This window comes from Anser cygnoides, chromosome 12 (assembly GCF_040182565.1).
Source record: "Anser cygnoides isolate HZ-2024a breed goose chromosome 12, Taihu_goose_T2T_genome, whole genome shotgun sequence".
NCBI classification, from domain to species: domain Eukaryota; kingdom Metazoa; phylum Chordata; class Aves; order Anseriformes; family Anatidae; genus Anser; species Anser cygnoides.
In genome coordinates, this window is record NC_089884.1 from 5,386,960 (window position 1) to 5,412,354 (window position 25,395).

At 40.8% G+C, this 25,395-nt stretch overlaps 2 protein-coding genes across 2 annotated transcripts in view; one reads left to right on the plus strand and one right to left on the minus strand.

Moving 5' to 3' along the window:
* CMC2 (C-X9-C motif containing 2) overlaps positions 1 to 25,395 on the plus strand; it is a 101,658-nt gene that overhangs the window by 28,867 nt on the left and 47,396 nt on the right. The window contains exon 3 of the mRNA XM_067004763.1: positions 10,632 to 10,708. Within this exon, the coding sequence (XP_066860864.1) occupies positions 10,632 to 10,708 (77 nt within the window). The remainder of the gene's footprint in view (positions 1 to 10,631; positions 10,709 to 25,395) is intronic.
* The window catches only part of CDYL2 (chromodomain Y like 2), a 59,234-nt gene continuing 53,879 nt past the window's right edge, over positions 20,041 to 25,395 (minus strand). Inside the window, exon 7 of the mRNA XM_048075069.2 lies at positions 20,041 to 24,574. Within this exon, the coding sequence (XP_047931026.1) occupies positions 24,416 to 24,574 (159 nt within the window). The 3' untranslated portion in view covers positions 20,041 to 24,415. The remainder of the gene's footprint in view (positions 24,575 to 25,395) is intronic.

A 25,395-nucleotide genomic window follows, 5' to 3' on the forward strand; every position in this document is an offset into this window, starting at 1 on the left:
AATCTCATGAATCTGAATTTAGGCGGCTAGATTGCTGCATTTCTGTGGGGAGTGTATCGCAGATGAAGCAGGCTTTCTCAGGGGGGATTATACCTCATTACTTGGGCGAGGTAATTGGTAGTGCAAACCCCACGGAAGCATCAGCTTCGTCTGCAGACACAAGATACCTGAGCTGTCCGGAATAACCTCATTTTCTGGTCTTAAAAAAAGAGACACTTGTGCATTTAAACGTGAGTTTAACTGGGGTGTGTCTGTGTGCTGCTGAAGGAAACGATTCCACATTTTGCCCTACTGAATGCTGGCAGGACTCACACCTCCTGTGCCACCTCGTGCTACCTGCCCGCGTGCCGTGGGGCTCTCAGCAATGAGGAGCACGTGCAGGGAGCGTGGCACGAAAAAAGCTGGCCTTGGACGGGTCTGCACGGGGCAGCTTTAGGGAATGGATTAAATTCATCCTCAGAAAACTTCCCCAGAATGCATTAAAACTTTAGTTAGTTTTTCTGACTAAAGAACAATGTCGCTTGGTGAGCTTGGTATCTGCAGTGGGCAGGAGGAAATTGAAGAGCTCTGAAGGTTTTCGTCTGAGCTTGTTGCCATTGTGTTGCAGAAATGCAGTTGCCATAGCTAAGGTGTAATTAGCTTTTAAGGTAATATTATAGTGCTTTTGAATGAGTTTCCCTAAAATAAGCAGCAGCTCTACCTTTTTGTTTTGTTTTGTTTCCTCAAATAAGACAGTGCATTCAAAAAAAAATGCTCTCACGTACACTAGCATGCGTGCGCTCTCACACTGGATTTTTTTTTTTTTTTTTTAACCAAGCAAACAATGAAACATAAATGCAGGACAAATATTGTAATTGTGATATGCATGAGCAATAAGTGTAATTTTGAACATGACAATATTATCTGTTGTGCTCCAAAGCAGAAAAACCACATCTTTCCTGCACTGACAGAAGCAATAGTAAAAGTTAAAACATCATTTCTCAGGTTCTATAAACCAAACTGACTGATGTGCTGTCTGCTGAAATATACATTGCCTCAAAATTGATGCTGCTGTTATTTTTTATATGTCTAAACTTTTAGTGATTTGTCTTCCTTAAAGACAGAGAGAAGAGGTGGGGGGAAGAGATTCCCAGCATCTGCCCATAATGACGAATTCTTTTTATTCTGTATTTCAAATCTTTCTTGATCAAAACCATGCCATTCTCTGAATTGCGTCTCAAGAAGGAAAAATAGTTTTCAGCCTCGAAGGCAAGAATTAAACAGCTTGCCCTAGAGGGCTTTAAAACTAAAAGCAAGGGTGAACATGCTTGTAATTATTCATTCTGGTGTTTTAGGGTTGGAAAATGTAAAGTAAAACAATCTGAATTGTCTTTCTAAATTGTTGCACAGTGAAAGATTTTCTTGTCGTGAGAAGGAAAAGGATAGGAGATCATGAACCTAACAGAGAGGAAGACCCGGGATGGTTTAAAACTGTCTTGCAATATAGTTAGTTTACTCTTTTCTGGGCCATTACTTGTGTGTTTTATCCATTGGAGAGGAAGCATAATATTTCTCAAGTGAGATAAATTAGCCCTTCTCCTCTCTGCCATTTATATGTTGAAGCTCTGAAGCCATGGCTTCCTGCTGGCTTTACTCCAGCATACAGCAAGACCCCAGCTGGAGAGGGCCTTCCTCTGCTTTTCCCCTTCCCCAGTTTTTGCCTTGTTCAATAAAAAGTCATTATTTGTCTGCTTAGCATCCTGTGATGCCTAAGGGGGTCAGTTAAGTGCTGCTCCTTGCATGAGGGAGAGGAGGAGTGGGTCGGAGGGGGAAGGGCAGGGGACACATTTCCAACTTTCATTAGCCTAAATTTTTCTGAGTACGCTAATCTGGTCTGTTTGGCTGAAGAGGTTTTGGTGCCATTGGAAGCGAGCAGCTGGGAGCTGCAGTGAAGGGGCAGCAACCTGCACAGCTGAGGTGTCGACCAGTGTCTGGGAGAAAGCCTTCCATCAGCACAGCTATTTGCAAGGTGGGTGTTTATCCACACCCCCAGGTCCTTCTCTCTGCAGAGCTGAGCTAATAATCTAATAAAACAGATGCCTGCGTACAAAGCCTTAGATATGTGTTGCTGAAAGCTTTACATGTTTATATTTTATCATCTCGTATTATTTGTTATTCTTTTCTATTTGGCAGATAAAGGATCTTAGATTATTGGAATAGAAAGCACAAGGAAGGGTTAATATGTCAGGAAAGCATACTGGCTCTTGAATGTACTGTCAGTTAAAGGATTAGCAAAGATCTTATCTCATAGTTGCAAGACAAATTTGATAATACACCGCTCTTTATTTTCTTTTTTCCCATCGGTTAAATGACTGATTTCTTCAGGAATTAATAGATACATTTTCCTTCTCTTCCCATTTCATGATCAAGGCCACTGAGGATCCACAGGAAGATGAACAGAGAAGAGCTGGTGGCAGAGGCCGTGTGCGGTGGTATTGCCAGTCTAGTGTCCTTAGTTCTTAATTAAGTAGTGATTGAGGATGCATGGCATTGTCTTAACAAGGAGGATGGATTCAAATTAAAACAAACCATCAGCTCTAAATTCTTTTTCTCCAGTTCTCCCTCTCTCATTTTTGGAGGAAACCTGGGTAAGGATGAGTGCTGAATCCCTCTGCAGTGCCGAGCCGTTCAGCCAGGAGCTGGGTGAAGGTGCCATCTGCCTCCGCTCTGGCATGGGTGATGCTGGACATCCCTGGCTGCCCCGTGCCACTTCGATGCAGAGCAAACCTGTTCATTTTCAAAGGTTGGGAACAATGTCCTTAAACAGCAATACATGGAGTGTGTTCCTTTATGGGGCACGGGCTGTGGGAGTATGATTTGTACTTACACCTTGAGTTCTCCATCCTGTTAGAAGGCAAGGCAGTAGCCCAATCTGTTATGAAAGTTCTTATTACAAAACTGTCATTGCAAGAGATGAGTACACATAGAAAAGAAAACACACTTAGGGCAGGTAAAAAATTTGCCAAGGAGATTTTCTTAGATCTTCACCTTCATCATCCTCTTTGTTGTCATTGTTTTCTTCAGGATTTTCTTTTTCCGAAAAGTTTGTAAAATGACGAGAGCACAGCACTTGGAAAATAAAACTTGGATAAATGATCATCTAATGCAGCAGAAACTGACATTAAAATATTACAGAAACAAGTATTATTTGCTAAAGCAAGAGTCTTCGGGGCAGATCATAGCAACTGAAGTTGGTTATTTAGCCTTTTGGAGAACTGGTGATACTTTGTGATGGAAGATCAGAAGCATTATTGAAATATGATAAAAATCAGCTGCACATTCTGAAATTAGCAACGTTATTTCTTCTGGCTGTTTCGTTTTTCCTAGGGTTCAGTACCTTCTACAGGGTAGTGCACACTGGAGGACCTTTGAAATGAAAACATCCTAGATTCGATATTTGTGTCATGCCCACAGGAGAAAAAATATTTCGGTATAAGTATATAATAAGCAAGATTCTCCACAAATGTAAATTACTGCAGCTCTGTTTATTTTAGTAGATCATGCTATATAACGTGCAATTTAGGGATCTGGTTCGGAATAACGTTCTTTACAATATTTAATGCCATGTATATTTCCGTCAATCTTTCTTGCAGCTTAACTAAAAAACTAGCAAATATCTGTGTTAAAAAAAAATCCCACCAGAAGGATTTTGTTTGAGCAGTTTGTGAGAGGAGGAATAACCAAGTATTGTATTTAAGCTTCTGCATTGTACTTGCAGTGAAAATAACAGAAGTCTTAGCCTGGATCATGTAGCAGTTTTAAAATAGAGAGACCTAGTTTGAGAAATTGATGTGATCTCAGCCTCCTGCTGGGTTCACTCACACCTGTAGCAGCGTATTGAGCGTTGATATGCTTGGGTACATCAGTGCTCTTGGGCAGATGATACAGACTGGTAAAAATCTGGTACCGTTTCTCACAGATCAGTAAGAAGTTGGGTGAGCAATTTTTACAGGATGTACTTTTGCCTTTAATTGTATAAAAATGTTGAGAATACTGTAGTTGCTCTCATGGAAACTGTCTGCTGTGGTGTCATTCTCATCTACCCCACCTCTCAAATTCTGAAGAAAAAGTAAGTAAATCTGTCAACTGAGCTCCATTTGTGATCTCATAAGTGCTGTAAACAGCTCAGATTCTTCTCAGTGTACGTGTCTGAATATTTGTGCCTCCCAGTAGATCCAGTGATGGGCAACTGGCTGTGCCATGAGGCTTCGGGTTCGGTCTAAGTGCTGCCGAAAAGACCACGAGATCTGAATACAGGAAACTTCAGGGCATGTCAGAAAGGGAAAGAAGAAAGGTTATAGTACGTGAGGACTAAGGAGGCTTAAAAAAAAAAAAAAAAAAAAGCTGAGTTTTTTCTTGTGGTTATAGGATTTGTTACAGTGATTCTTGCACATGAATGCATGCATTCACGGCCGCCTTTGGATGTACATAAGCAGTACACATACTTTTCCGTTCTGCGTTATGCCTCCTCCTCCTCCTCAGCGGTAGTGAAAACTGTTCCTGCAGATGCTGGCAACAACCGTGTGTGGAGACTGAAGCAAGGAAGCCAGGGCTTTGAGTAATAAATGCACGCTTATCCGGTAGCGTGTGTGTTTTCCGAGGTACTTAGAGTTCAAAAAGAGTAAGTTATTTTGGGAGTTTTCAGCATTGCTTCGTGGTTAATTCCTTTTCTGTATCAGCAAGAACTCATGTCTAGCTCTTGCTCCACATGTACCTGAGTGAGGGGGATAGTAACATAAGCTCCGTTAAGAAAGGTGGTGTCATAGGGAAGATCTGCTCGGTTAAATATTCCGCAGCCTGTTCTGCAGTGCTCAGTAGATGCATGAGTCTGAGTTCGTGTCTGCCCCATGAAAAAGCTGAAGCTTTGGTTGCTGCTTTCCAGTTTACTGTAGGGTTGTATGTCAGCTGAGTTGAATGTTGAGTGTGGTATCCCTTCCGTAGATCTTTTATGCACATTTTAGGCTGGATATTAGGAGCAATGTCGTTACTGAAAGGGCTGTGGGGTGTTGGGACAGGCTGCCCAGGGAGGTGGCTGAGTCACTGTCCCCGGAGGGCTTCAGGAAACGTGGAGACGTAGAACCTGCAGCACGGCGTAGTGATGGACTTGTCAGTACTAGGCTGAAGGTTGGACTAGATGATCTTAGAGGTCTTTTCCAACCTGAATGATTCTAGAAAATGTTGAAAAAAATATTGCCAAACTTGCTAGAAGAGTCGCAATTTCAAGACTGACATTTGTGAATGAACTTCCTGTACATTAAATGGCCAGCAGCTTGGTATGTTGTTCTTTTATGTTTTTTTTTTTTCCAGTGGCTTGGTACAACATTCAGACTCAGCCACGTAGACAAGCTGACGAATTCCTTCAGAGGCTTTCTGCTCTAACATATTTGTCTTGTAATCATTTTTTTCAAAATGGTCTGAGAAATGTGTGAGTGCTATTCGCCTTCTACAGGTAATAAGCTGAAACAAGCAAGGTTAGTGACAGTTGGTACTAACGCTGGTTGCCTACATAGGGACATCGGGGCCTAAGTTACAGCTTTCAGCCACCAAATGGTACGTGTTATGATCAGGGAACAGCTTCCACGGCAGGTAGGCAGCATGCAGAACCGCCGTACCCAAGGACCTCCAGTCAGAAGCTCTGAAACTGCGGAACAGTCTGATTCAAAAGATTTTCCAGCTGTGAGGAAGTAAAGCAGAGATGGGGACGAAATCACTTTCCTAGATGCGATGTTCAGGTGTCCTAACACGAGGCTGTCCTCTTTTCACTTGCCTTTCTCTTCGCACTGCCACCCCTTTTGTTTCAGATGTGCCTGTGGACTTCAGCAATGCCGTGAGAGGAACCAGCCTTTTTCTCCAAACGGACCAAGCCCAGCGTGTAGCCGTCCTGAGCAGCAGGGAGGATGGAAAAGAACAGTGTGGACTTCCACCACCTAGGGCCATATTATACTGCATACTCTATAGGATGTTTCCACAAGTGCCAGTTCTGCTGGCACCTTGCATTAGCACTTCCAAGTTCTTTGCTTTCCCTCCCCCCTGCAAAGTCTTATCCTGCCAAATTGTGTTTTAGTTCTCTTCCCTATTTATCTCCTGTTCTCCCCCATCTAGACAGACTACTGGCACGAACGTTTCGAGTCTGGCAGAGACATTATCACCCGAAAACAGAGTTGCAGTGCTGTGCCCTACCTTGGTAGGGCTGCAAAGCCAGGAGGATTTCTGTAGCAGAGCTGTAGCTTGCTGAGCTGCTGCCGTGCAATACCCGAGCATGTTTTTGTGAGAGGCTTTGTTGGGTTTCCTGTGTAATGATTTGTTGACTTACAGCATAAAGCAAATAATCAGGCTGAGTACCGCTCCTAAATGGAACCAGAGTAACCTTGTGTAACCTCTTATTACTTTCTGTGATAAAACCTCTGTAATAGACAGGCTTGCTCCGTGAGCTCATACCTCGTTCTAGCGGCTGGCCCTGCAACAAGAACATTTAACTGCTTAAGCAAAGCTGCTCTTAGCTCAGAGTGCGGAAGACATGTTTGTTTTTTAGTCTCAAGATGTGCAAAATCCGGTCTTCGCTGCTGAGCCCGTGTGGTTATATGTTGTACGTAGTCTCATACATAAAACATGCTACCGTGTTGACTCTGCATATGCCTATAAAACAAGACTGCTTAGTGGGAGCTTGGGCTATATTTATAGCCCGCTATTTTCTTCAGTGCATAAGAATAACCAGGCATCCTGTCTTTTTATTTTTTAGCAGCAAGTTCTCCACCTATTCAGAGATTTTACTGTGTCATTTATATCAACGTTTTAACTGTAGGAACAAACGCTGTGTGTATCTGGCCACTGGTCTAAGAGCTGTACTGCGGCCTTACTCAGTGACACGGAGGAGATATTTTTTTTGTACAAGTACCCTTTGGCAATTCCTGCTGACAGAGGTAACAACAGGAAATGATGATATTTTAATGGAGGTCAATATTTCAAAAATATCAAGTATATTGTAGTGAAATTTTGCAGTTGTCCACAGAGCATCCCAAAGGCATATTTAGGGTGCATTAAACCCCAAATATTTTGTGTTTGTTTTAAAACTCTTATGAAAGATAGAGCACAGTAGAAGGGAAACTTGTCCATGATGTGTGGTTTCGTTTGCCGTGCACGCAGCAGACAGTCTGTAGCTTGTATTTCCCTTTTCCGGAGCAGATTGCCTCGACTTGCGCGCTTGCAAAATGTGCAAGTACAGTTGAGCATCTGTAGTCCTTAGGTTTTAATCTGTGGATGTTCCTGTTCGTGTGTGTAAGCTGGGAGCTGCAAAGTAAAGCTCAGAGATCCGTGTGCCCAGCTGTGCAGACACGTAATGCAGTTTTGGTGGTCTGAACACCCGTGGTATCTCTTAAAGGTAACAGAAAGAGGGATGACTTGACATTGTTGAAACGCGTTACTGGAAGGGGAGAAATGTTGAAGGCTGTTAATAGCTTTACTTTCCTTCCCCCATGTGAATTATGTATGTTGTAATAAAAGACCAAGTGTATGTTGGGAAGAATGAGTAATTGAATGAACTGTCATATCTCCTTCCCACTCACCAGCTTGTGGGATCCAGCTCAGGACCGTTAGCGGTGATCTCAGCTGCGGGGCAGTAGATGTGAAGTTCACAGCTCATCTAGCGCACTCACGGTTAAAAATGTTTGCTCCTTGCTTCAAAGGCATCGCTGTGAGCTCTCACACGAGGATTCCAGTAGACCTCATAAAAAGTCACAGTCTGTGAATTGCAAACACAAAAGGGAAAAGACTCGGTAAATAAAACTGCACTTGAGTCTTGCAAGTAGTTCTGGAGATATTCAGCCTTTGATTTATGCAGTTGGTATTTTCAGGTGTATTCCTCTCAAGTGTAACTTCCATCATAGGTCATACTAAAAGAGCTGGGTTCTTCAGTACAAGAGTTAAAATAGCTCAATCAGCAAGGAAGCAAAGTTTTCAGGTTTGCAATGACAGGCTGGATGGAGTAAGTAATTTCTTCTAAAAGTAACTTTCCCTGGGTGTGATGTATTTTAAAGCGTGTTTGGTAATGAATGCTATAGTTAAATTGAGACTTGCATGGTAAGCCTGTTTTATAAACTCATTTCTATTCAGCAGACATTTTTTATCTTCCTAGGAGATGATTTCGTATGACTTTAGATTTTGAGCAAGACTGCAAAATCTTTCCTCTATTCTGTCCAAGCTTCTTATCTACATTCAGCCCAAATAATATTTTCTGAGTGTTTTTCATATTCATCAGGGTCACGAGCCAAACCACATTACTGATCTCTTTGGACATTTTGTTCCCCAAAGTTTCACCCCCTTTCATTCTTGTGGCCTCCCTCCTTGTCCCTGCTTTCGTTGCTGTTTCCCAGGGAGGCCTCTCTCTGCCTTGGATACATTTCTCCAGACTGGGAACTGGTTTTGCTCTCCTGCAAAAGAAAAAACATAGAGAGCTTAGAAATTCCACAGCAGTATTAAAAATAAAGCCAAGGTCTAGAAAGCCTTCAGTGATGCAACTGATGTCGTTTGATTTTCTGAGGTTTCCTGAAAAAGACAGGAAAATCAGGACTTGGCATGCCTATAATAAGATGTTTTAGGAAACCTCTGCTTCCCTGTATGCTTTTTTCCTTAAGGTTAGAGAGATATCCAGTATTCTTGAGAAATGCCAAAGTGTGATTCAACCAAAAAAAATTGCATCGTATTTTAAATTCATAATCCCTGGTAATAGAAGTTGCACTCGTTTAGAAATCATGGAATCACCATTTAATAAGGAAAATTCATGTAGCTTTTGTATATCTCAAATGAGCACATAGTTCTTAGGTAAGTAGAAAACATTACATTAAACTTATGTGTACATATGTTGAAAACCAAGAAGAAAACTAACAATCTTTCATAAACAGAAGTTTGATTAATTTAATACTAATGTTTCCTAATCTCCTGCTCTTCTGAGAATCACTTTTAACAGGATATTGATTCTGTTTACAAAAAAAGAACCAGTTTATTAATATAAAATTGGAATTGTGCCCAGATGGAAATATGTACTGCCTTGCAGCTATCTGTCTTATATTGGAGCTGAACGCTGAGGTTCACCCACCATCCACAAGCAGTATCTGACTTTACAGTAAAGGACTTTGGGGACTTTTTTCATTTTTTTTTTTTCTTATGTATCCTTGGTAGATTTTCCATAGAGATTACATGACTGGTATCTGCTGAAGGTGTTGTCCAGTGCAAGTTAAAGGGTCTAGGTTTTCAGCAGGAGATCCCGAGCTCTAATCCTGACACTTCTAATGTGGAAATCAGCCTAAGCTTTATCATGGGTCTCAGTCCAGATAGAGGTATGCCTCTAGGAGGGATTTGTAGACACCATTCGTACAATATACATTATTTATTTGCAAATGTAATTGTTCAGTGACTAATTTCTCAGTCACTTTATTTTGCATTTTATTAAATTTCTAGCTCCACGCTTATCTCATGTGTGGCTGAATGGTTAGTCTGTGTGATTTTTTTTTTTTCAGAGGAAACTTCATACCTCAGAAAAATATAGTCATGCAAATGTAGAGTGGTATGTTTGTATGGAACAAAAATACAGCTCCATTCCCCTCTGGTACCTGAGCTTTTTTTAAAAATATATATTTTTATTGTTTCTCTTTTGCCTTAATCAGTTGACCACTTTTGGAGCTTAGCACAGGAATTTGGTTGGAAGAGGAATCTGGTAGTGAAGTAAGGTGCTGCATTGATCCAATCTGGTTTTTCAGTGACAATACCTAAATATCTTTGCAGTTTGAGGCTAGAACCAGTTCAGATGTCACACTGCAGGTTTTGCTGGAGCAGAGAATTGAACCTGCATTTTGTACAGCAGGCATACCACCACCTTAACACGCTTCCTTGTTTTCTGTCTGTAAGCTGGCTTTCAAATACAATGGTACTGATGCGTTTAGAAATGCACGTATGCCCACAAGAAAAATAAATACTAGATTGTAACTAACACATATTGTAAACAAGGGAGAAGAAATTGCACCTGCTGGGATGTGGCTGAGTTCAGCTCTATTGGCTGGAGTTTAATTTGGGGAAAAATTTCTCATAAATATGATTAAAGAATATAATAGAGCATCTAATATTTGTCTGGTAAATGACTGGTTGTGTATGAAAACCTCTCAGTCTTGCACCCTCACAGATCATTTAAACTCCATCATTCCTTGGGGTTTTAAAATTGCTTTGAGTATTTTTAAAAGGGGCTGTTGGGTGGAGGTGAGTGGGCAGCGCTCCTCTTGAGCTGCAATAGCCTCTGGTTTAAAATCCCTAATTCATCACTCTTCCTGTTGGAAACTTGAAGACCTGAGTCTGTGAGCTAAATCCACACAGGGAATTTAGGTCCTACATTGGCCCGCGTTGCAATGCCTGAGCCTTGAGGTTAAGCGATCCACAGCAAGTTCGGTGCTGAGGTATCTGCACAGGTTAGATGTCTGAGCAGGGGATCTGTAACCAAGCAGGAAAACTCAATAAAATTGCGAAAAGCTCACTGGAGAACAGTAGGTAGTATCTCTTCATTATCATAGCTTTTTTTTTTTATTATTTTTTTTTATTTTTTTCCCCAGATTATGGAATGTGGAAGCTGTAGCTGTGGTACCCTGACCTGCTTGGTGGATGAATCTACCTCCTGCAACATCCAAAGGTACAGCCCAGACAGCGAACAGCACGCTTACCAGTGACAAAAGGCTTTCTCTGAACCTCCTATTAAAAAGGTTTGGCTCTGCGAAGAGCCGTTAGATGGTCAGTAGGCCAGGGAGAGAGGAAGCCTGTGGCTGTGGCTGAGGGATTGGGGCATTTGCCTGGGAGAGCGGGAGCGAGCTTCCAGCTCTGCCCCAGCAGCGTGGCTTTGTGCATCGGCACAGCTGGAAAACAAGCTGCTGGGCGCATTGCGCAGGCGAGTCCTGGGCAGTGTGGTGACTGACTAGAGGTGGATTTGGGCAAAAGCGAGGCACAGAACTGAGCAGCAGCAGATGCAACCTAATCTTTATTTCTTGGCTGGCGCTGCTGCTCAGCGGTCTCCTGGATGACTCAGTTACCCGGTGAAATCAGCCTTCTGAATCCGAAGGAAAAAAGCTGCTTTTATGACACGGGGAGGCTCTTCCCTGGTAATCTGTTCACAAGATAGAACATTAACCTGCTGCAAATCATCCTCCTATAATATAAATGTCATCTTCCTTAATGTTCAAAGTGCGGATTTTACACAGTGAAAACTGGGAATTCTCGCCGAATAGAAATGTTCTTATTTTAGAGCATTGAGTTGCAGGTTGAGAGCCTCACTGAAAGCATGTGGGGTTTGCTTTTTGTACTTCGTTGGTTGTATTTCCTTTCATAGCAGTTGAAGATGACCTATTTTTGTAGTGTATCAGGTCAGATTTGAATCTAAAAAATGTCCCACTCTTCTTGGCAAATGAAAGAGACCTTCCTCCTGTTTTAAAAAGGTAGCTATTTCTATGCATATAACCCGCGGTCTGCTGCTGTCATTAAAAACAGAAACAATCTGCGATGTTATGTCTTATAGATCATATGCAGGTAGAACATAGGCAAAACTAATCCAAGCCTCCTCACCTCTAATATCTCAGTCCAGCTCTGTTTTGTAAAGTGATTTGAGGACTTACTTTCAAAAAAAGGTTCTTAATTTCATGTTTTTAAACATGTAGATGTTACACATGAGAAAAACACGACTGTCTGGTAGCTGTGTCACTGTACACATGCTCAAAATGCGGCCTCAGCTCAGAGGAGTGGGCAGTTTTGGTTTTTAAAAGATTGGCACAATTCTAAATCAACAGAGTTTGCCTGAACACAGAGAAAAATTGCCAGTGAAGACACAGAAGATGAGTTCTCCAAAGCAGTTGTGTGAGTTTGGTACCTAATTTCCATTAATGCAAATTTTGAATAAATCGCATGAGGAGAGACCCTGTTTCCTTTGACTTGGAAGGAGCCCCTCGATGCCATCGTAACGGTAGTCTTAAAAACATGTGAAACGGTGGCCTCAAGAAATCTGAGGGTTTTGATGGTGCAGAAATAGGCCCTGTTGGTTTGCAAATCATAAAATAATTTAGGCTGCAGTGGCCTGCCAAGCTTTCATTTAACACAGATTAAAAATAAAATTTCAAATTACTGTGTACATGTATAAAGTATCTGTCATCATAGTGATGTATGAATGTTACTTAAGCTTAGATTTAAGAACAAGCAGCACCTTTTCTGGAACCAGGGCCCATGTTCACAGCAGCCTATTGTTAATTAGTCTTAAAAACACCAACGGCTCTTACTGTGTGGTATAAAGGTACTGTGAGCTACACGTTATAGTGTCAGGTAGTTATTGCATTTATACCCCAAGTAGAGAACTCCTGTCAGCAGAAAGAGGAGCTGTTAGAAAATCAAAATGTCTCTGTACTTGGTGTCATGGGTTGTTATCTTCTAAAGATAATAATGTAAGTACATTATCAACATTTTTCACTCCAGTAGATTTTATTTCGTTTCTGCTATGATTGCAGTTTTGTGGGACTGCATTTCAACTTCATCCTTACACTTTTTATTCCCCTGACCCCTTTATCTTCATTAACATAGTTTTCAGTTTTAAGTATTAGCAATTTCTTGTGGTTGTAATTAATCCTGACTGTGCTGACTTTCTTTTCCTTACTGCACTTTTTGCTTACACACAGACTTCTGCCTACCTAGCCATATCTAGCCTTAGCAAAACGTTTTGGTGCCTCCGCTACCAAGTTCACTCTCACCTTGAATGCTTTGCCCTTTGCAGAGTTGTGCTGGGAACAGGTTTCTGCTGTGTCACCCACTGCCTGTTCAGCGCACGGGCTTCCTGACAAGCTCTTCCTTGTTTCCTTGGGGGCTTTTCATTATGACTATGCAAAAGAGCTGCTGGCATCACTGCTACTGTGTATTAATTTGTTCTTTCGTTAAGAATATGAATCAAAAAAATATATATTTTCATTTCAGTCCCTTTACAGTGGAAATCCTTGGTGCTTGTGGCTTGTCTTTTTCAGTGTTTTAAATATCTTTTTTTTTCTTTTAACTTGTGTAGCTCCTGTTAGAGAAGGTGTGCTTTCCAACAAGAGCCCCTCCTCTGTGGCCTAGAGCATGTCTTGCAGCCTGCCTGCAGCATGGCCACTGGGCAGTGGCCGTTGGAATCCTTTCTGGTCTTAAAGGGATTTGCATAGTGCATGAAAATTAAATGCAGTCTATTGCTGAATGTTTTTGCACTTTTTTTAGTAATTACATATTATTATAGTCCTATTTAAATACAACCTGACTAAAGCTTTTATTAGTACTTTACTACTTAATTAACAACTATTGCTGAAAACAGTCCGTGTACTAAGATTTATTCCCACTTAAGCATCCATCCTGATGAAATCTGTCTCCCCATTTGAAGGAATATTTGACATTCTGTGGGATGTTTTCTCTTGGCTGTTTCTTGAAAGTGAGCCACTTATTTAGTGCCGAGTATCTGAAATTATTTAAAACACTCCGTGCGTATGCTTTCTGCATAAAAATTGCGGAGACATATAAATAAAATTCTCAACAATAATTCACATCCTTATCTGGGTGAAGAGCCTGTATACAACGTTTCCAAGTTGTAAAGTGTTCAGACTCTTCTGCTGCTAAATCAGCAATTGCATCTGTCTTGTGGTGCCACTTCTTGTGCCGTTTCGTTGGGTCTCTTACTTCCCCACCTTACTTGCAAAGAGTGTAACGTGGTATAACCTGTACGTGTTATTTCCCACACCGAGGAGTGTACACAAAGAAGGAGTTTGGATATAGAACTGCAGGAACAGGCAAATCATGGTCTGTTTGTAACTGGTAAATTTTTTAAGACTTTTTTTTTTGGTGGAGGAGTGCTGGGTGTATGGAGCAGTGCTCTGGAGCTTGGTAGGATTCCTAGGAATTAGTACTGGGGTGATGTTGGAAGATTTCTTAGAGCTTTCAGCATACAGGAAAGATGTGTCATGATTTCCTTCCATAAACTGCAAGCATAATACTGCAAGCTGACGATCTTTTACATTCCTCTTCCCTTATGAATTTCAGATGGAGGAATTTACCATCATACCCAGGAAATTCGCTTTAAGAACTGGAGTTCTGCAGAACCTGATTCTGTTTTCACACTTGTGTAAGCCAAGTGGGAGCCAAGACAGGATCACTCACAGTAACCGATGTTGGTTTCCCATCAGAGTTATTCTTTGGTCTTACTTCTGTATTGCCAGCCCAGGCCTGTATTTCCATGAGGTGCTGGTGGAAGGGCATGCAGTGTTTGAGGAGATAACCACCTTGGTGCTGTGCGCCTCGGAGGGAGGCTGCCGTCTTTCAAGTGTCCTAGGATTTTATCCACTGGCTGAGCTCACGGTCAGCTCAAATGTATCTTCGGTGCAGATTTGGCTGCCTCATCTAAAGCTTCTGCTACGGGTGCTACTGCCTGGAGGAGGAACAGGGCTGAGGGTTGGGGTAAAAATCCTTTCAGCCCCTCCAGCAGGGTTTGGCAGGGCTCCTCTCCTAATGCCGCAGGCGATGGTTGTCTCTAAACTTTGGGCTTAGGCTTTACAAGGGCTGATAGATGGGAGAAAAATTCTGTCATAGATCTGACTGGGGAAGCCAACTGTGAGTATTTCTACCTGGCCACACATCAGATGGCCGTACAAACTAGTTTCACGGTTTCAGCCTTAATCCAGGGCAGGACAAACAGTAACACTAAGTGGGTGTTACCAGCCCTGAGTTGAATTCCTGCAGAAGATGGCTCAGGCTGTGGGGTTCAGTGGGGCAACCTGTGAAGAAATTACTAATTTGTGTCGGCGTTTGTAGGATTGAGCAGCGTGAGGCACGGCCCAGGTAGCTGTTCTCAGCCTTTAGCTGGAAGCCATATCTCTGCATTAATGGGGTAGCTGGAAGGATAATTACCCTTACCTAACACTGTGAAGGCAATAACTAGAGGCTTTTTTTCCCCCCCCTTCCCTACCCTCCTCCACAGGTGTCCACTGTGGTTTATGCACCTGCGAAGAGTGAGTAAGAAAGTCGGTATAAAATGCTGCCATTCTGGTTTGGCAGTGTTTAACAACCTTGTAAATGAGTGTTGAGATTTTCAGGTGGAGGATCAGGTCCTCTTTCAAGTCTTTTTTAATTTTTTTTAATCCTCAATCTTTTTGTCCTTTTTTTTTTTTTTTTTTTTTTTTAATCCTGAATAGAAAATCAAGGGTGATCTTGCAAAGTGATGCTTCAGTGGGCAATTTCTGAAGAGGGATTAATTTAAAAATGATTTAGGAAATCTCATGATTTCATCAAGCACTCCACCAGAATACTGTGAAGCAAAGCAGCATGCACAGATATTCCTTTGGGAATATGACAGATCAGTTGAACTGTGTTTTTGGTAGGAAAATGGACTCCTTTTTCTGTCTGTGCAAGTATTTAGTGTTATAGATTGTAATGCCCTCATGAAACCCTTCTGAACGCAGCCTTGGAGAGATGTCAGTGGGAGTTTTGTCAGAGGAAGGATTGTAGGGCTGGACTGATGCATGTTCATGAACCTCTTTTCTATCAGTTTGCTGATTACTATTTTCTTAAGCACTTCTCCTTCATTAACATTTGAGAGCCTCTGTAAGTCGGAGGAATACTGAGATGGTTTCCTGTACTAGTGGAGAGTAAAATCCATTATTGTTTTTTTTCTTTTTGTAAGGTGTTTTCATTCTGCTCGTAAGAAAAGCGTTGTCTGGAGCGAGGGTTAAATGCATTCTTGACACTTGATTCCCTGCCCTGGCTGCTGACTCACCAGTCGGTTGGCACAGGGCCACCGAGGTTGTGGCGGGCGTTCGCCGAGCACTCGGATCACGCATGGAGTGCTGTCGGATCTTATCGTACCTAATTGACATGGCTAGGAAAAGCTTTAGCCCTTCAGATCAGCTGTATCGCAGCCTATTTCCTCCTGGTTCGCTTTTTAGCCTTTCAGTGGATGGTAGCATAAGTGGCTTTATTTTAGGAAATTTTACGTAGCGAGGACCTGTGTCTGTGTTCTAGCTGCTGACAGCCACGTCTGGAAGATGAATCTTACCAGTGTGTTTGGAGGTATTTCTTTCCAATAGGCATCACATTGGCATACAGGAAAATATGTCTATCTTTTATCCTGTTACATGTAAGTACATGAAAAAGAAAAGGTCCTGTTTTTCCGGTCTCGCTAATCCAGGCACAGCGCGGTGCTGGAGACAGCATGGATGTTATGATCATGTCGTCCATTGCTGTTTTTGGATGAGCCTGGCCACTGGCATAAGAAACTTAGAGGTTGCTTTATAGTTAGAAACTTACAATTCTCTGGATGTCATGCCAGGAGCAGCCCTGCGCAGAGGTCTTTGTGGCAGGAAACCCCACAGAGGGCTGGACCACTGATATTATTAAGGCTTGTTTTAAGAAATAAAGGGAGGATTAGGGTCGAGCAATTGCTGACTCCATACCCCACACGGCAAGCAGTGGGCATGCCGCTGCCTATCAGCAAAGCCGTGCTCGTTTGACCCCTACCCCTGGAACAGCAGGGAGTCCCTTGGCAGCACGGCTGGCTGCAGGTTCGAGTGGTTGCTCATTATAAGCCTAATGGCAAAAAGTGGCCTTGGAGGGAATTGTGTGCCGGAGTCTGAGTCCCTGACATACTGCTCACTGCAGCTGCATACAAAATAAACAAATGAGAGGCTAAGATAATGCAGATCTTGAATAATTGGGCACGGGAAGAGTTTTATGTGAAAGCCTTTATCCGTTTAAAGAACCTCTTGTACAAAATGAATGCCCTATAGCCTGGTAGGTTGCACAGGTAATCACTAACCAAAAGGCTGGCAGGACAGCAGTACAAAAATGCAGATCTTTTTGGAGTGATAGAAATTGTAGCACTTATTTACAGACGTATCAGAAACACATTTCTGGATTACTGTACATAGCTTACTTCTAGATAATAGTAATTAACTTAATCCTAACAAGTCCAGATTGCTACTTACTGTTTAAATCATTTTTCATTATAGAACCTCTAATGTCACATGCAGCTTTTTATCTAATGCCTTAGGAGGGAGTGGTAGTTCAATAGCCTCTGTTTCAAACACGACCCATAATTGCAAAGAGCATTTTCATTTTTATAGTTGTGCACCAACATATTTCTATGACCGATGAATGACATGAGTTATATAGCCATCCAGAATTCAAATTAATAAACATGACTGAAAAGTCGAAGGAGGTTAAAACATAGTAGAGTACCTCTTCCTACTAACAAGAATCAGTGATAAAATTGCAAATGTTTAACTTCATTAAAAATTTCTTAGCCAGTGGTGTTAAATTTTGACGAAAAGCTGTGGAGCTCTGCCTCATGTGTCACATTATTTTTCAAAGAAGATGACTACCAGATATTCCCAGCACTGTTATGGTGAAGGAGTTGGCAGTAGTGTCTGTCAGCCACTAGGCTTGGGCTAGAAGTAACTGAAGTCGGAAGGAGGATCTCCATTGGTGTTGGTGGATTTTGACTTAGATTACTGATTTGTTCCGGTGCCAGGAAGTGATCAAGGAAAAGCAATATTGTTAAGCTGAGGAGTTTTCAAGTTCTGCATTACCGTCTTCTGCTGTGTCTGGTTTGTGTACTGTGGGGAAGGCGTTGTTGGGGCCACAGGTTTCCAGTGGGGTCCCAACACGCCGTTTTTGCTAGGAATGGGAAATGAGGTCAATGAGGTCACACAGACAGTGCTGTGTCTGTCACTGCAGCCACATGGCCTCTCCTTGTGGAAGGAGGACGTTTGCTTATTACATGGAAATTCACTGAAGGATAGGTGAAAATGTAATTGCTAGAATTGCTCCTGACTCATTAAGTAGCATTACTATTTTTGCACCAAGTTGGATGAGGATGGCATTCTGTGAATTGTGTCATGTTAAAATCTGTTGTGGAGCTCACAGTAATTAACCCCCCTCCCCAAACAATTAGGGTCACTTTCCAATACCATATAGCTGGAGATTATATATGTGTTTAGATATTCCTGTGGAACCAGCCTGCAGCAGGAACCTAGTTCTTATAACTGTAGAGGCTTTGCATAAAGTCTCCGTTGCTTCTTGTGCATTTCTGGTCCTTGCTTCATGCTCTGTGTTAAGTCTTTTATTCCCTACTAAACAATAAATGTTTCCTTTTTCTGAAATGAAAATTCCTTTCTTTCTCCCATAGCACTTCTTGACAGTTCCAGGTGAAAATTACCATGTCAGGCCAAATGGACTTAATAATTGGTATCCAGCAAAGCTCTGAAGGACTCTATTTTTACTGTATGTCTGTAATGAGCAAATTTTGTAAAACTGAGGAGAGTATAAATTAAGGCAAAGTGTTACTAGCACAATTTAAATAGTTTGAATTCTAGCGCAGGTTGTTACTCTGGTTTTCTTAGTAATTTGAAACTCTCCATGCTATGACAGTAGGTTGTTTTTGTGGAAAAGTCAGACAGAAGAGTCATAAACAGATGCATCACATGTTATTAAATTGTACGATCTTCTGGTCTTCTTACAGGAAAAACAGGGCACCAGGGAGAGGTGAATTTCACCCTTTGACTTTCTCCTCCCCGGCCAAAGGTCCTTCAAGATCAGCCTTGATTTGCTTTCAGTGCCCCCCACCTTTAAAATGGCATTCTCCTGCTTTTCTCATGTGCTTGCACTTGCTGATTCAAAGCCTCTCCTTGTCCTTTCCATATGCAATATTGTTCCTGTCTGTTAATCAGAACCCAAAATGAGAAATGGCGTGTTGTAGTTTATGTAGTGTTTTGGCCTGTTCGAGTACTTTCGAGATCTTAAAGCAAGTAGGATGGCTGCCTGCCTGTTCTTTCCTATGTGCAATTCATAAACTAGTCTGTTGTCTAATTAGTTTTGCAGTCCTCTCTAAATACACTGACTTACTGGGTTCTTCTGTTGGTACATGAATTTACAACCACAAGGACCAACACTTACCTTGCTAATTAAAAACTAAATTTGTAATATTTAAGTGGATTTTTAATATTAAAGATTTTTTACTTTCCATTAAAATGATCTATTTAAAAACAAAATGTTGGCGTTCTATGTTAAGATCAAGCCTTACCAATAAAATGTTTAGATGAGGAAGGTGTCATAACTCCTTCAGCATGTGCACATCACTTACAGTCGAGTGTAAACTCGAATTAATTCATGACAAGAGTCATTATAATAAATAATTGGATTTGTTGATGGTGAAGCAAGACTAAATTGCCTAACCCTCTGCTCTAAATAGCTGACCACAGTTTTTACTAACAGTGTCTGTCATGGTAGAGCTAACCAATGTAATTGTTAGAACATGGTTGTTTTCCTTTGAGTCAAGTGTATGTCATTGTTTCAGCTCTTGCTGTATAGGCGGTTTGGATAACGCTGTCTCCCTGTAAAAATACCCTTCCTTTTCTGCCCCAGGACAAGTTTCTTAGCTGCTCTTTCAGTCATGGGCAGTACATGATTGGAAACAGCACTCAGGGATGCTTAAAGCCACACAAAGGGGGTTCTGGCTGAATTCAGACCTCCTCGGCAGACAGCACTTCAAATGCAAATTCACTCCTGTGGGGCCGAAACTCTGGATGCAGTAGGTGGTTCTGAGCAGATATGCTCTAGGTGACATGTACATGTCAATAGTGGAACTGATAGTGGTGTAGAAGCTGTCCTAGAAATACAGTTATAAGACAGTCCTCGGTGGTTTTCTTGGGTTTGATCATGAAATGGTAAGATTGATCATGATGAATGGTTTCTGGGAATTCTTATTGAAGCGTTTCATACTGCCTTCTTTTTTTGCCATAAAAATAGTTTTAAATTTAATTTCTCTTTTAAAAAGCTCGTTGTATGCTTACTTTCTTGAAAAGGCAAGAGCCTGTGAATAGTTTTATCATATATAATGCAATATAATATGTAATGTTTGAGTCTGTGGCTACTACTTATCACATTCAATCCGATTACATAAAGCTGGAAATCACTGCAGTGGAATGAAGTTTCAATGTTTTTATTCAAAGCAGCTTCTCACAATGTATAAATACTGCATATTAACACACATGAAAAATACAACTTCTAAGGCACCCAGAAATGTGTCCATACACTAGTTACAGGACCATCAACAAATAAATTGTGTACAATTTGATCTAGACAGTCAATATTTGATATATCAGAAGATACAAGTCCCTCAGTACTGTACCAGTTTCAGAAAATATTTACAACACTGTGATATAGGGGTGCCTGTACCCTTATAATATTATAATATGTACTCATCATTACAAATATTAGAAACTGTTTTAGTCTGTTCCATGGCGTTCTGACAAAATAACTTAAGGGCCTAATTTGCAAAGTTCTACAATTAATTACTTGTGCAAGTTCTGAAAATAAATTTACATTGACATAATTTGTGAATTTTTGGTTCTTTGCTTCATCTCAGAGGTTTGGTAATAAGCCTTACCAATAGACATGCCATCCTAGCTGAACGTCACTCCTTTCCCAATAGGTCAGTGGATACATCTTTTCCCCTTACACTCGACGTAGATGAGAATACAGTGTTCGTAGCAGAAAGAGACTATTTGATCTTCAGTACAAATGTCAAAGTAGTTCACTGGCTAAGGAACTAATGCTTTGTTAGAATAATGCAATTCTTTGGTCCTTTGTTTTCATGGAAGGCATAATATTTTTATTCACTAAAAATTCAAATCCCGTCCGTGAGTAAGCAAGCTAGTGAATGACTTTCAGTGTAGTATTTAAAGTAGCAGTAAAGAGATTTAATATGGCTTAAAACATACGGTTAATTGGGCAGACACAGATAACACATCTAGGATAGCGAGTACCCAAATGTACTATGATTAAGATTGTCTATAAGTCTCTTATGTAAACTTCTTTAGTGTCTCCTAACGAGTGGTGGCTTTAGCCAGATTTGACTTTTATAGACCCAGCCACACAAAGCCTGAGATTAAACTACTGTGGTTGGGAGCACAAATGCACAGTTTATATATAACAAAGCCCACGCTGTCTAGTCTAACTATGTTGTTCAAATAAACAACCCGTATTATCCTTTTCACAAGAAAAACTTAAGGCCCTGTACTCTGATTTGCTAACTTTCTTACAGCAATTATTTGGGGAAGTCCTTAGTACTACATAAGAATTATGTAGCTTTAAAGATTTCTTGTACCTAATGGTAAGGCTTATTCACAAATGCAATACATTTATAAATTACATTTAAAACTGTAAATGCTGGCAAAATAATTAAAAAAAATAATAACAAAACAAAACAAACCTCAAACAAAACGGTCTGTTTATCCCTAACATTAAAAGAGCATTATATTCTAATGAAAAAACTATTGGCACAAAACCATTATATTATAGATTAAAAGAACAGTTAATAGTAGTGAAAAAGATTGCCTAAAACGCATACCCTAACCTACCACAGAAATATAAAAGTTTATATTCTGAAAATATATACTGTATTAAAGTTTGTAAGCTTATTCATTTAAACAGAAATGTACTGAAATAGTAAACTAAGCAACACTTATCTACAGCAAAAATATACATGCAGGACAACACAAAATAAATTGCTTACCTTTAATATCTACAAATGCAAAACTGTAGATTTTTAAAGATTGTACAAAACAATTTACACAAGAATAAAATAACATACTTAACAACAAATTGCATTTATAATCTTAAATACTGTGAATATTAGTAAAGGTACCCAGACTAATATGTACAGTACATTGAAATATCTGAATACCTAGTAAGGACAGGAACACAAGAGAAAATTGACTCTGATCTTTAAATACTGGAAAAGAAGCTTTTGACATTATTATTCTTTTCTTGAAGGGAAAATAGATTCCATGAAAACTAGACTGTAACTGTATAGATATGAATAATTAAAAGTGTTAACTATGGTTAACGCTTGCTTTAATGGAAAAATAATTATAGAAAATGTATTTCAACCATTCCTTTGTCATAAAAAATGCTAAGATACAGACATTTGAAAAATCAGATGAAATGATGCGCTTTAAAGGTCTAACGACTTATGATTCTTCTTTGAAAATCTCACATAGAAAGCATACCTTCACATTGCTGAGCAATTTTCCCATATTTATCTACAAAAACCAAGCATAGTATTGAAATAAACTTCCTAACATCTTATTAACAATGACTAGGAGATATGGCTCTCTGGACAGGAAGAAAGGAAATAAAGGAAATTGAGGAATCATGGTATTTTCATTGCTTTTTTTTTTTTTTTTTAATGTTTTTAACTTCTGAAGTCATATGCTGGAGGCCTGATTGTGCAAACCCTTGTGCAGGTGAGTGGTTTTCCCTTGCGTAACCCCTCTGCTCCGACCGGGAGCGCTGTCCTGGTGCCTCAGCGCTGCCGCGGCTCCGGGGCATTGCTGGCAGCTCGTGGAAATAAGTGAGTATTGGTATAAAACGGGTGGGCTATCTGTCACCTCAGATGGTGCTTGGGAGAGCATTGTGTCAGACACTTCTAAAGGAGTTACCTGTTTTGATAGGATTTCTTGGAAATATTTAAACAGGCTGGTTAGAAGGCAGGTTTTGTCTTTTAATGAAGAAGTTCCATGAGAACTCCTGCCTTCGGGGTAATGATTTCCTTAAAATTCAGCGGTACAATTAGGCCATAGAAACAGCGCTTCTAATTATTTGTGGAACAAGAAATGTTATAAAGATGTGTTGAGGCTCCTGCTTCTTGTAATCACCTGTTAGCTAACTTTACAAAGGCTTTGTTGAAACTCTTCGTGGAAAGACCGGGAGGGACTAGACCTAACAGCCTCGTTTGCAGAGCGGAAACCATAAGCGACACACTGAGCTCAAGGAGGGAGAGCAAGTGCAGAAATTACAAAGCAAAAAAAATGTGCAAAGCTTCTGCTTCAAGAGGCTTTAATTTGGGCGTGCTAAAATGGCAGCTGAAGTCATGGAGCATGCTCGGGTTAGTTCTTTGTTAATTGCCTTGCTGGCAAGGAAGAAAGGAGAGGGATCCAGTGTTCCCAAGTCAGTCAGTGCCGCTGAGAAGTCCTAGGATCACTTTCTAAAAAAGCAGATTGGGTTTCTGTTGTTCATCGCAGACTGCTTTTATGGATAGTCATGAGTTGCTGTAGCCAGGTGGTGGGGTGGCCAGATGTGGAGAGCCAGGAGAAGCCAAACGAAGCCTCTCCCTCCTCTTAGCTCGATACCTAGCACCGTGTATATACACTGCTGGCCCACACCCAAAGGCCTCCAGAGCAGGAATTGTCTCACACCTGAGGAGTCAGGCAACTAGACTAAGGCTCATAAGGATTGGTTTTCAGACTTCAGACCAAAAAGGGATGCCTAAACCTGAAGAACAGTACGACGCCAAGTGATGGCACCGCTCACCCTGTTACTGACATCCGGCTAACAGGAATATAGTAAACGTAAATGAAGCATCTTGTTGGCAAGCCCTTCAGTGCTCCTCGAGAAGGCAGAAAGTGAAGAGAGACTTGGGGGGGACTCACTATTTCAGAATCCACTTTTTTTTTTTTTTTCTCTTAACCCTGGCAAATGAATCAGTTCCATGATTTTTGTACAATTTTACACATACAGGAGCACGCCCGTGGCCGTTTCTTGCAGTGCCCACAGCATGCTGTGTGTTTTCCATATACTCTTTTTTTCTACATATTTTTCTACATATTTTGCTGCTAAAAATGTGTTTGCATTCTCATGTGATACCATTAATTCGGTCAAGGGAAGTATGAAAATAAGATCCGTGATCAATAAACAGCTGAATATGAACACAAAATAAATAAATTAAATAAATTTAACAAAGAAAAAAAAATCCTAGTAGTTTTTTGTAAACCTAACTTTACATATTATACATATAAATTACCAGATTTTTCCATTACACTGTTAGAACTTAGAAAAAAAAATAATTAAAACATTTCAAAAGTGTGGTGTTTGGGTCTACAAAATATTACGCTGACCCGGTTCCTAGATTGAGCCCTCTGTGTCAGCCCAGATGTGTCGCGACAGCAAGGATAAGTTAAGGACAGACAAAATACCTCCTCACCAATGGTGTGCCCTATTGGGCCTTGGGGGTGCTTCTCAGCACATGGAATGTATACTTCTGTCGGGATGAGCGTGTGAAAGATGCAGCCCTCTGTAGAAATTATGTGCACTGAACAAGCCTGCCTACGTCTCGGTTACACGAAATCAAACCAGCTACAAGCAGCCGTGTAGCTCACAAGGAAATCGACACAACCATATGCGGTAGGGTACACTGTCACAAATTCCTCAATGATGCATTGCCTCTGCTTTTCAAACACAGGTAATGTTTGACTCTGGTCACAACTGGAGCATTTTCTGTTGAAGTCAGGCCAAGACATCAGACTTCATAAATTTTGTCTTGCAAGTAGCTGAATAATGAATCCAGTCCTTTGGAAGAACTCCACAGCTGTTTTAGCATCTGACACTCTTTCTCGTTCACATCTTCAAGGCCGGATTTCAGGAAGCTCCGCACGAGACACTTGGACTCTTCCAATACCTAAAGCCAAAACATCGCTCAGTATTTTATTCTAAATCTGACAAACTTTTTATGGATAATGGTGTGAACAGCATTTTATACTACAGACACTGTTTTCCAATCTAAATAACCCCTTTGGGCACAGAAATCAGAACTGATTTACAGCTATAACCCCACTGGCTGATGGAGGTTTGTGCATTAGTGCCAACATTTTTAAGGAATGAGGGATTCTGAAGGGCCTGGGTTTATTGAAGGTCCGCTATGCAGTATTACTGGAAGGAGAAGAACTCCCTCCTGTTGAAAATGTGATCCCTTGAAATGAAAATGTTTTCTGTAAAGTAGTCTTTAAGGCTATGGAGGATGGAAAGCCAAATGTGGATGTCCGCCTTTAACAGTTGTTCTCCATGCATCATTTCCGTACCAGAACAGAAATGAGGAGGAATGGGCTTTTACTGCAAATACCTTTAGAGTTTATTTTCTTAAATGCTTGTAAGAGTGAAATATTTAATAACAGAAGGGCATTTAGTGAAAAAAGCACCCCTGACTGTGTTCTGGAGGTAGATTTGCTTAGCATAATGCAATCAGTCACAAGAAATCACTGGAGTTTTTCCATCGGAAAGCCCAGTCTCAGGTCCTTCATAGTTGCTGCAGGTTCCTGAAGGCACGAACAACTCTAGTTTCTCCCAGAACCATTTTTGGACCCAATGAGATTGCCTCCTATAAATTTATTTTCTAATATATAATGCAAATATGTATCTCACAAGGAGCCCAACAAGCCAAACAAAACTATAATAATTCATAAACTGCTGAATTTTGGGGACAGAAGATTTAATTTAAAACTA